Genomic DNA, 12,785 nt, shown 5'->3' on the forward strand with positions numbered 1-12,785 from the left:
TTGGCCGTTTCATATTTGGTAATCACTACTTAAACATTTTTTACCGAAGGGCAGAGTTCGAAGGCAGCTCTGAGAATCTGAAAAATGACACGGCAAATTGAAGCTTTATAGTTATTGCTTTCTTAATCTTTCCAGACACTTGGCCCACTAAGAAGATGTCTTCTTTACATTTTCAGATTAATTGACCTCAGTCCAGAGAGCTATCAGGGTTGCCTGGGTTAGATCCTCTACTTAATGTACATGTTGTTCATGTAAAATCTAAAGAAGAAAATGCAGCCTGAAAATGCTCTACATGTGAGTACTTTATTTTCAAAGAACAATTTCAGTGAGGGAATAGCCCTTTTTTTAAGAGAAAAACAGCCATTCAAAGTTAGTATTTGTTAGAATTATTTCTGTGCAAAGAGAAAGAGATGCTGAAGAAGCCCACATAAGCACATTTTCTCCATCAGAAAGGTATTAGTAATTAGTGCTTAGGTACAGCCAGAAGCAGCCAAGAGCACCTAATTAGTTCCAGTTAACTATGGCAGGGGATTACTTTCTAGGTAAGATTACCTTATAATGAGGTGATTAACCTCTTTGGAAGTAGTTCAAGATAGACTTATTTTATATTTAATATACCCTGAAAAGAAACATTACAGGAGGGGTCTTCACATTGTTCCCTGGGATAATTTCTATGAAGTATCGATTGGTCTTATTCCTGAAAAGTTACAAGATACTTTCATTATATTACTGAATATATCACGAATCCCCATGCCTCTAGGCACGAGAAATTAGGTGCACTTCATGTTGAATCAACTTACTGAGATAACACCAAGATTATATACTTTAAGAAAATAAAAAAAAATGAACAATAATCTATTAAATTATAAGTGCTGGCTCTAGATTACCTGTGAACAAGAGAAGAAAACAATATTGCTATCGACATTAATCACAGAAGTATGCTCATTTCCCAGAGCCAGTTGTTCCTTGTGTATTAATTTAGAGAATCTCTTGCATGCCAAGAACACCATTTGATCTTGTTAGAACTCAGCTGATGCTAACCAACAGGGTAGGTCAGAACACAAGGACAGAGTTCTGTGACTTAAGTACAAGAAATACTTGATAAATTAGGGTAAGGGTCATGACCAAAAAAAGGGGGAGTGATTTTTAACTGCTGCTTAAGTTAGTTTTAGCTTTTAATTTACTACAGAATAATTTATATTTAAGAATGAAAATTACATTTATAGCATATGATTTTATATATATTTTACACATGTTTGCTGTCAGACTGTTAGGAACAATTTGTGTTTACTTTGTGTTTTCATTTTATAAATATTTTTCAAAAATTTCATCTTAAGTATAGAAGCTATACTACCAAGTAGATTTGTTTTTCAAAAACTACTTTTAGTAGTTAAGCACATTCCTTATAAGGAAATACTTAGATAATTTTTGTGGATTTTAGAAGGAGGTCTTTGAATTAGCTATTTCTGTTTTTTAAACTGGTATCCATGTTTAATTTTCTTAGGAAGTGTAAACATAAAATATTTGAATATATCACATGGAAATCATGTAAGATCAAACATAAACCCTAAGAACTGTACACGAAAATCAAGGAAAAATATTTAAAATATTTGTATAGAAACCATACAAATAAATTCTAAGTATCTTGTAAACAGAAACCAGAAATATTTTTTTTTACCTCAGTTGGAGGATGTATAAGTATATACAACCCTCACTTTAATATATATTCCTTAGTTCTCTCTGGGCACATAAACTTGGGCATTCACAACCTAGTTTTCTTCTGTACAGTGTCAATGTAGGGTCACCTATGGTTAATTTCTTTCTGGGAATCTCTGACAAATTTCTCTCCATAACCTTAAGTTCAGATTCCCATTTACGTGGGGATTCTCCAGACTCACCATCTAGTTGGATGACAACCAGTCGCAGCATATCATCTAAATCCAGAACATTCAGTCATCTTTCTTGGTGTACTTCGGTGACAAGAAGAAAGGAGTGAATGGGGAAAAGGAGAGTATTTCCGGCAAGAAACAAAGAAGGATGAAAAACTGCTAAATTTCATCCTTATTCATCCCTGAGAGCTCATAGACTCTATCAAAGCAGCTACCTCTCAAACAAGTCTTTCAACACCTAGAAGGTGAAGATTGAATTTAGGTAATGAATTCAGCAAATAATAATGAGGGCTGCAGAAGTAGAACCCACTGACCTTTGCATGCAGAGCTCTGCTCATTGATCCACTCATATTTTTATTTGTTCAATTCAAACACTATATCTATATTTTTAATACACAAATGAAAACCTATGAAAAGAATGGCATGGTTTATAAGCTATCCTAATACTATTATATTAGAAGTAGAATAAGCATGATAATTATTGCAAAAGTATAATGATATGAAAGTAGAATTTCTTAGGAAATATATGCATGGAAAATACACATCCATGTAGCATGATATGCCCATATCACTGTGTAAATTAATCATGTATATATCTACTAAGGTATTCATCGCAAACAAGATATGATACATGTAGAAAAACTGATTTAATAATAATGTTTTTTTCAGAGACATGTTCAATGAATTTTGTATGGAGGATAAAATTAAGCACTCATGCCAAATAAGGTGGAAAATGAGTATGTATATTTTTAAAGAACATAAATGGGTTCCAGTAGGCAGAAAATGTAGACACAAAATACTTTACAAAACACATAAGAAATAGATTCCTTTTTATTCTACTTATTTTATTTTGAATGCAGTGCACATATAGCAATGCAAAACTCAATTCTAAATATATAAATATAGAACGATGATATTAATGAAAAACTTGAATTTTTTTGTGCTTCAAAATTTAATTAATTCAAGTCAGCAAACAACTTCTCAATGGTGCTTTATAGAATAGAATTGCTTGGTTGTGCTCCATCATATTGACATGACTAAAATGTTTTTCTAGTGTGATGGATGAAATGTTAATGCTAGCTGTGTACATACTAGGCAAGCACACTGTAACTCCAGGTCACTCACCAACTCACTGAAGCTTTTCTTTACTTTCAACTTCATACTTCATCAGAAAGTTTCAATTAGATTTATTTTTCTGTTTAGATAAGTAATAACACATTCAAGGCTTTGAACTGGGTCCTCTAAACATGTTCCCTCTGCATGATTTAGTCCTCTTGTGGGACTTCTGCTTGAGGGATCTGGGGCTGTCTCAGACTCTGTTGCCTGCTCTTGGGACCCTTTCCTCCCTACTGCCTTTCCCAGCCTTAATAGCAGAGGCGGTGCCTAGTCTTGCTGTAGCTTGATATGCTATGGCTGCCTGATATACAGGACTGAACTTTTCTGAAGGGAATGGAGAGAGAGTAAATGAGGGGGATTAGAGGGAGGGACTGAAGGGAGAGGAGGGAGGGGAAAGTGTGATGGGGATGGGAAAATGTATTGATTAATTAGTGAAAAATAAATAATAATCATCTATTTTATTATTTTTTCTTTCTACTTTTACTATTACAGCAAAGAAGAAAGTTTAAGAACGGATATATTTTTGCTTCTCTTTATCTTGTACATTATAATTTCCAATATTTAATGGAATATAGAATATACAGAATAATGTCCATTCTCAGTTAAGACTGGATAAACATTATCCACACAGTTCAAAGAATGCATGGCTGTTGGCATTTTAAAAATCAATAAGTATGATTTATGAGCTATTTATTTTGACTAATAAAATACTGTATCAATAATATATATTTTCAGACAGACAATATTTTTTTAGAGATGAATTTGGCTGACTTTAAGAAATAAATGAATACCGCATGCTATTCAATTTACAAAATAAAAATATATGCATACATAGATGTATATGTATGACATATAGGGGATGATACTTTGCACATGGATATAGTACCAAGTAAACCTTAGTCTGTGGGTGATAATTACACATGGCTAGCCAACTAATTGGAAAATAAAAAGGTCAAACTAATTTATAAATGTGTAGTAGCTCCTTCCCTTGATGCTGTGACATAATTCCTGGCAAGAGCAAATTAAGGGAGAAAGAGTTTCTTTAGTTTACACTACAAGGGAATCCAGTCCTTCAAGGCAGGCTGGCCTATCAGCAAGAAGGCAATACAGCTGGTCATACTGAGTCAGGGAGCAGAAAGTACTGGGGGCTCTCGCTCAGCCATCTTCCTCTGTTTTCTACAATCTGACAGCTTCACCTGTGGAATCAAGCTACCTAAGCTTAGTCTTCCCACTTCACTTAACTAATGTAGAAATCCTTCACAGATATTCCCAGAGATTTGTCTCCAAGTTGCTTGTAGTTCTCATCAAATTGATAGTCAATATCATAGCCGGTGATAATTCTGCCGAGCATTGTTCAACTTCCATGAGTTTTTGGGCTTTCTGCAATTAGTGTTTTTTATGTGATCTGATAAGATACAGGAGGTAATTCCATGTTTTTTTGTATCTTTTGAGGTTACTTTGTTTCTGAGTATGTGGTCCATTTTAGAGAAGGTTCCATGAGGTGTTGAGAAGAAGTTATCTATTTTTGTGTTTGGGTGGAATATTCTATAGATGTCTGTTAAACCCATTGAATTATAACATCTCTTAGTTCTTTTATTTTTCTGTTAAGTTCTTGTCTGGCAGAAGCCAGGAAACAAGTAAGACCCTGAGAGAGACATACATGGATCCCCTGGGAAGGGGAAATAGACAAGGTATCCCGAGTAAAGTGTGAGTATAAGGGGGAAGGGTGGAGAGTAGAAGAGGAGAAGTGCAGGGGGTAGGAGAATGTGAGGTATTAGGAAGCTCAAGTTGGGGGAAGGACAGAGAGGGAGAGCAAGGAAAAAGATACCTTGATAGAGGCACCCATTTGGGGGTTAGGGCAAAACCTGGCACTAGGAAAATTCTCAGGAATCCACAAGGATGACCCAAGGTAAGAACCTAAGTAATGGTGGAAGGAGGTGCCTTAACTGCCCTTCCCTCGTATGCAGATTGATGACTACCTTAATTGTCATCGTAGAACCTTCATCCAGTAAATGTTGGAAGCAGGTGCAGAGATTCGCAGTGAAGCACTAGGCTGAGCACATGGAGTCCAGTCACAGAGAGGAAAGAGTGACCGTAGGAGCAAAGGGGTCAAGACCAGGATGGAGAAAACCCACAGAAACAGCTGAGCTGAGCTAGTGGAAGTTCACTGACTTTGGACTGACAATTGGGGATCCTGCATAGGATGGCTCTAGGCCTTCTGAATTTGGATGGCAGTTATGTGTCTTGGGCAGTGACCATGGAACCAGTATTCATTCCTCGTGCATGAACTGGCTTTTTGGAGCTCATTCCCTATGGAGGAATACATTGCTCAGTCTAGAAACAGGGAGAAGGACCTTGGTCCTGCCTCAGTGATTTAACAGACTTTGTTGACTCCCCAAGGGAGCCTTTACCCTCTGTGAGAAATAAATGGGTGGTGGGGTGGGAGGAAGGTGGGGGAGCTGGAGGAGGGAGAGAGAACTGGGATTGGTATGTAAAATTAAGAAAGATTTAAATAAATGAATAAGTAAATAAACAGAATATCCTCTATGCCTGCCCCCCCCCCAAATTCCTGCTTGTCTCTGATTGGCAGGAGTCAGGCCTTCACGGTTACCTTTCCTTCATCATGTTTGCCTTCTCCAGTCTCCCTCTTAAGTTATTTCTATTCACAGCATTTTAGGGCTTCTTTAGCCTGCCTGCAGCTGCAAAATCTCTGCTTTCCTCCCTCAAACCAGTTCCAAAATCTTAAAAACAATATGATCAGGCTCATTTCAGCAACAGTTTCATTCCCATTATCCCTTTTTCATAGTATTTACATTCTCCATTAATGCAACAGAATACCTGTTAAGAAACAATTGTAAGACAGAGGAAGGACTGATTTTGATTCACAGCTCACAGGAACGTGGTCCTTTAATACGCAGGAAGATGGGGCAAGAAGGGGAGGCAGCTGGTCACACGGAGTCTACACTGAGAGGCAGAGAGAGATGAAAGCTGGTGTAGACCAGCTTTCTCCCTTGTAGTAATCTGGGAGCCCACCCCTTGGAATGCTGCCACTTACACTTATGTATGAATCCTGTACCTTCATTAACCTCATCTAGAAAATCTTTTGCAGATATGCTCACAGATTTGTCCTTAAAGTGACTCTAGTTCCTGTCAAGTGACGAAAACTATGTCTCATCAATTAAATCAGAGACCAAATACTTATAATGTTCAGTGTGTATCTAAAACTATTATATTCAGTTATCTTAGTGTTTCCTGGCTGATCTGTTTAGTTCATGCCAAGAAAGAGGTTTTAGTTACAGTGCATTAAGAAGGTGAATTAATTCCATCAACTCAAGTGAATGAAAACACCTGAAATATAACCAAAACCTTTGGCAAAGATGATTTCACCCAACTTGTAATTTCTTTCAATATTCAGTCATCTTTGCTCCTAGCATTTAAATTTTTTTTAAAAAAATTAGGGCTGCACAATTATCGGATATTTAGAAACACACATTAGAGTGGCTAGTGAACAATTATTAATGTTCTTTCCTTTAAAACAAGAACTTAAAGTACTCTAAATATAACCAGAAGAGGTGAACTATCTGTGAAATCACAACAGCTTGAAAATGATTGTAGACACTCACAGACAAGTTATATTTATATTTCAAATACCAATATTATGTAACATATGGTTTTAAATTGTATTAACATGTGTACTTCAAACACTATTTTTCCTTGAGTCTAAATCTGAGAAGTCTTTATATACTTTCGGTTTTATTTTAAAGTTTCAGCAGACAGAGAGTGTGTTACATTTTAACTGTTAACTTAGATCTTTCCAGGAACTTGGAAAGAATAAGATATGAGCCTTGCAAAGAGTGCTTTTTAAGCATCAGAAAATCATTATCTTTCCAAATTCTTTCCATTCCTACTGTAAGAAGCATAGGGAGCAGGAATATATATATATATATATATATGCAATTAATTTCCTTAAGTTAATTTTAGAAATCTAGTGATCTAATATATATATATATATATATCTATATATCTATATATATATATATAAAATTTCAAAGTGTTCATGCTGGAGCATGGCATTAGTTGCAGGGGAATCCTTGTGATGTGAGCTCTGACCAGAGACACTGTCACTAGCATCATTTCTAAGAACTCATTTGCAAGTTTTTGAAAATACGTTAGTAACTATGACTGAGCTTGCCGCAGTGTTGAAATCCATGTCTGCCCTGGCAGATCCAATTGTTTTATGTATAATTTGCTTCCTCACAGAAACTTCTCAGAAGACATTCATATTTTGAATTTTTGTAGTAGAACTTAGAGAATCGCCTAAATGCTTTAAGTGAAAGCCACCTCCAGAATTATAGGCAGGAATGCACATACTTGACCTGAAGCTAGAGAGATGGCTTCTGTCTTAAAGCATTTATCAATTATATGTTCCGATCTATACATTTAGGACTCGCCAACATTTTTCAAAATTTTGATATTTGGATTGAAGAAATCTAATGAAACTGAAATAAATAGACAAATAAAAATTTTGAAACTACAGAAACAAAACAGTCTTCTTAAGAGTAGATATATGTGGTAGAAAATGAATATTTAAAAAAGAAAAAGCTAGCAATGAAAATTCCAACGCTCATGTTTCGCTCCTCTGTCTGTGACAGGAGCTCCTGCCCCTTATCCTCAAAGCACTGTGGAGTTCTCTAAAAACAGTATCGTCCGTGAATCCCTTAGAGGCAAGACCACATTTAGTCACTACTTTGAGCAGCACACAAGTAGCAAATCTGCACCTTCTGGTTTCCACTTACAGGCCATCGTTTAAGATAAATGATTAGTGTTCATAGACTGGAGAGGTATCTGAGGCAGTAAATGCTTTCTCTGGTTGTTGGTTCAGACTCTGTGAGTTCCTATTTTTCTTTTATATCTGTTTATTTGTTTTGGCTTGTTCGCTAGTCTTTATTGTGCTGGCTTTGTAAATATACCTCTAGAGTATAGTTAGAGACCAGGCATCACTGTGCCTTCAACATTGCTGTTCCTTCCCAGGACTGTTTTGGCAGGTTGAGATCTTTGATGCTGCAATATGAATTTTAGGATTGCTTCTCCTGATTCAGTAGAAACAGTCTCTCTTGATGGAGACTGCATTTAATTTGTAGGTAATGTTAGGTAATATAGATACTTTTAAAATATCGATTTTTTTTCCAATCAATGAATGTCGGAGGTCTTTTCACCATCTAGTGTTTTCTCGTTTTCTCTCTCTAGTGCTTAGAAGACATTCACATCATCAGTTAGAGCTTTCCTAGGGATTTATTTATTTATTTTGAAACCACTATAAGTGTTAATTTCCTCTCAGATTTCCTTTTGCCAAGCTTATTTTTGTTTCTACCAGCCTTTACTTGTAGCTAATAAGGGATGGTCATTCAAAGGGTAGGTTTTTATATTGATGTTTTTATTTATCCTGCTGCTTTATTAAATCTAAGTTTTCAGATGGAGTCATTTAGATCTTTTAAGTAAAAGGTACTTTTAAAACTTACATTCAAATTTTGAAAGTTTAGAGGAAATGAATAAATTCCCAGAAACATATGACTTCCCAAAATTAAATCAAAGAGATACAAATACTTGAAGAGATCCATAATAAGCAATGAGATTGAGGCAGTAATATAATCATCTCAGAAAGAACCCCCCGAGGCCACATGGATGTATCGCATAATTCCTCTAAAACACCAAGAAGTGCTTATACCAATACTCCTCAAACTGCTTCTCCAAACGAGGAAGAAACACTACTGAACTTGTTTACAAAGCTAGTACTTCCTTAGCACACAACCAGATAAGCATACCACAACAAAAGAAGACAATAGACAATCTTACAGCTTTCTGACCCAAGAGAGAAGAAACAACTGTTATATGCTCAAAAATTTATTATTTGTAATCTAAGAAACAACTCAAGGCACCAGAGGTATTAAAAACATCTGTTTTACAAAAATACTTAAAGAAATTTACTAAAAATTAGGATCTGACAAATCATGAGACCTTTTTATTAAAATGATTCAGTAAATTGTACCCTCAAGTCTATAGTTAAGACTTAACTTTTGAAATATATTTTTATAGCATTTATTTTTATAAATTTGTTTTCACATAAGAAAATTATGTCAAGTACTAGTGTATGGTGAAATTAGCATTTATATACGTATTGACTAAATTACATGTAGTATTCATGGCTAAGGATCCACTTAGCCAATATAGAGAACAGAGTCCTTGGCTTTTAATACCAATAGAGAAATTCATATAATGTCCATACAGATATAAAGATTATGGTTCTCTTGCTATATGAAATACCAGGTAACAATGAGGATAATAAGAACAGAAGGCAATTTAATACTTTTCCCCATTTTTCTAGTGTAGAGGCCATATTTCCCCCGAAGAATCAAAGCTAGGGAGGCCAAGTTTTTCCTGTTTCTCCGATTAAGGACAAAGGTCGCTGTCTACATTTCTGCTCTTGAGGTTGTTAGAAAGGTGATTTTTACCGGCATTTACTTGAAGCAAATATGGGATGGTGGTTCAAAGGGTAGCAACCTGAGACACCAGCATATATAAGATCACTCAAAGTTATCAAATTATCAAACCAGAACTGTGTTTTCCCATGGGATGGAGAATGAGCAGCTCCACTTACTGAGCCATGCAAAGGCTTGTAGTATGTGTGATTTTCACTTTCGACATACTTTAAATATTTACTTTAAAGCACATGAAATTGAAATAGACATGATACCCACTGCATTCTGCACTATAGCACTATGAAAAACAAAAAAGAAAAATACATTCAACTTTACTTCTATCTAAATGTGAACACCTAAACGGAACTTTATCCAACCCTTTCATGGAAAGGGTATACACCACATAGTGATCTTCTTTAACGACATAATTACCAACAGCAATCAAAATTAAAAATCCATCAGTTGTTGCCTTACCGACTGTTGAATTTCTCTGGGTGTTTTTCTCGCATGATATGGAATCTGTGTGCAATGGAAGCGTCCTAAAAGAAAAAATGGGGGAGGGATAGTTGTGATTTTATTATCTTGTAGAAATATAAAGTAATAAACAAGACTTTTTCATCAATTCTGTTTTTACAATGCTATTTACAAGAAGATATTCTGAAATTAATGAAATATGTACTACCCGTGTGAAGTCCAAGAAAGAATGATTATAAAAACATGTCAAAGCTAGACATTTCTTATAATTATATAAAAATTAATTTCTATTGAATTTGTATATCTTTTAATTCCTGGGTTTGGCTCCATGCTTAAATTCTGCTTAAAATCATACATTTTGTTATAAGGTCAGAGAGCAGTTGAAAGTATTTCTAAGCAAGAGTAAAAGAGACGACTTAAGTGGGAAAGTGATCCAGCAGAGAAGTTCCTGATCCTTGGAGGTCAACTGTGGGTAAGAAGACAGTGAGAGGCTGGGAACCCAATAAAGCAATGGAACCTTTGGTTTCTGAGTTTGCTCAGCATGCCCCAGATGTCTGATTGATAACTGGTCATAACACACATAGCCTTCTGACCCATCTCCTGTAATAGAGAAAGCCAGCAAAGAGAAGGGCACAAAGAAATCTTGACAATTCTAACTCATTTCTCAGATGCTAAATACAACAGTTCTGAGCCCTAATGGGTACCACTTTCTTTTTGGTAATCCAGCCATCTCTCTAAGACAAGAGTTACACTGGATGTGTGAGATTGGCGGAGCGTTGTAACCCAAGTTTTGGAGTATAGACCATTTAGACCAGTATTAAAAACAGTCCTATTATTCCAAGTAAGGAGATACTTTCCCATTCTCCAGCAACACATAATTAATCACTCAAATGAGAAACTAATATATTTACCAATCTTTTTAATAGAAAAGAACTTTTGTGATTCAATTCTAAGTTTGCTTCAGAATGAAGACAAAAGAGAAAGAAAACTAACACAAAAGAAATAAAGAAGTTGTATATTTGAGGGAATCTTGAAAACACTAATCAAGGATTAAAAGTCTAATGAATGAAATGAAAAGGCGAATGTGTTTGCTCATGCATAACAAAGCACAAGGCCCAACAAGAGGGTCCAAGGGCTGCAGATGGCTGAAAGGCTCTCTCTGCAAGACAGAGCAAGCTGCAGCTATTTAGATACATCTTACAACTTAGCAATTGTCAAATAACTGAATTTATTTTACAAGAAAAAGGGTATAAAATTGTAGATAGATGAGTATTAAAAGAACATTTACAATAAAAATTACTGAGAACACTTTTTATTGATTGATTTTCTAACACATTATTTTAAAACAAAAATAAAACATGGACAACATAGTGGACATTTTAAAGGTAAAGTTTGCATATTTTGTAGCAATTTTATAAATACTAATATGTCTTAGTAACATTTTAGGTTACATATCTATCTTATGGTGTTACAAAGTTATAGGGAAAATTAAACTTGAGTTTCTGTGATACATATGCTCTTTGATCAGTAATTGTTTTTAAAGAGCGTTTGTTTTAAGTTTATTCCTACTTGAATGTAAAATGACCTTGAAGAACCAACTAACTGCAAAAATCCAACAAATAATTACACAAAAGCAAAAGCATAGAAATCAAGGACTAAGAGAGTGAATGGTTGACACTTCTGGCCCATTGGGAGAACATCGTTGAATTCGTTTTTATTTGAATTATTTGTTTTTTTTTCCTGTTGCAAATCATGTAGAGTGATTTTCTGTAAAGTAAGTACTTTTGCAATAAAAATCTCAAGAAGCCACTTAAGCTTGATAGAGAAATAGAAATAAGAGGAGAAGGAAATAAAAACAAATATTTAAATAGACAGGAATATAATTGAATAAACTCCTAATGTAGAAGATTCTCATGCCAACGAGCCAAAGATAAACTTAGTATTATCTCCATCTCCAAGATACTCAGGCAATTGACCACTTAGTAAAAGGAGAGGGGAAGAAAAATAAGTAGGGAACACTGCAGGCTTTCTCCCTTTGAATGGATTCCACCACAAAGAGAGCTGGCCTTGTGCAGGGCAAGGCTGGGGCTGGACAAGGGTAGCAGGTGTTCATTTGGATGAGAATTCAGCCCAAATTTGCTAGAGACTCTGAACCTCTGGCACTGCCCCAAGGTGCCTGAAGGAATACTGCCAGCTGCCGCCAACTTGCTCAGCAGCCATTATTTTAGAGATACGTATGACTCTCTAATGAGAAATAAAGTAAGGAAATGCAAACATGGCATTTTAATTTTACCCATTCTGCCCCCATGTTGAGGGAACAACTCAAATCAGCTTCACTTCACCTTCTGAGTTCAGACAACTGAATTCAGAGCGAGTTTGGAGTTCCAGGCCATTGTGTCTTTCAACAAATTGGTTTTGTATCCAGAGCCACAGCTTTCTTATACTTAGAGGAAATACATCCACTCTGTAGTGCTGGAGATGAAGTGCAGTGATTCCACAGAGCAAATTATATTTAGTCAGGATGCTCCTGTGATTCATGAACATGCTAGAACATTGTTGACAGGAAATTTGATGCTAAACCATGCTTATTATATTGCATAATTTTTAAGTATACATTTTCTGGCTTTTAAGTTGATTTCATTATTTCCTTAACTTATAAAGTTTTATTTTAACTTAATTTTATTTTAAGCTAAATTTAAGAAGTAAAAAGTAAATATATCAAGTCCATTAAAGCAAAATAAATTTACTGTTCAGTTTTATTTAAGCAGTAGCTTCAGTGTACTTTTTGAATGGATGTAGTTATCCATGTATAAGTACATATTAAATAAAA

At 35.2% G+C, this 12,785-nt stretch overlaps 1 protein-coding gene across 17 annotated transcripts in view; it reads right to left on the minus strand.

The window, feature by feature from the left end:
- Dgkb (diacylglycerol kinase beta) overlaps positions 1 to 12,785 on the minus strand; it is a 593,434-nt gene that overhangs the window by 245,335 nt on the left and 335,314 nt on the right. For all 17 annotated transcript variants that reach the window (XM_075948560.1, XM_075948552.1, XM_075948548.1 and 14 more), the window contains one exon: positions 9,956 to 10,020. In XM_075948560.1, the coding sequence (XP_075804675.1) occupies positions 9,956 to 10,020 (65 nt within the window). The remainder of the gene's footprint in view (positions 1 to 9,955; positions 10,021 to 12,785) is intronic.

This window comes from Microtus pennsylvanicus, chromosome 14 (genome assembly GCF_037038515.1).
Source record: "Microtus pennsylvanicus isolate mMicPen1 chromosome 14, mMicPen1.hap1, whole genome shotgun sequence".
NCBI classification, from domain to species: domain Eukaryota; kingdom Metazoa; phylum Chordata; class Mammalia; order Rodentia; family Cricetidae; genus Microtus; species Microtus pennsylvanicus.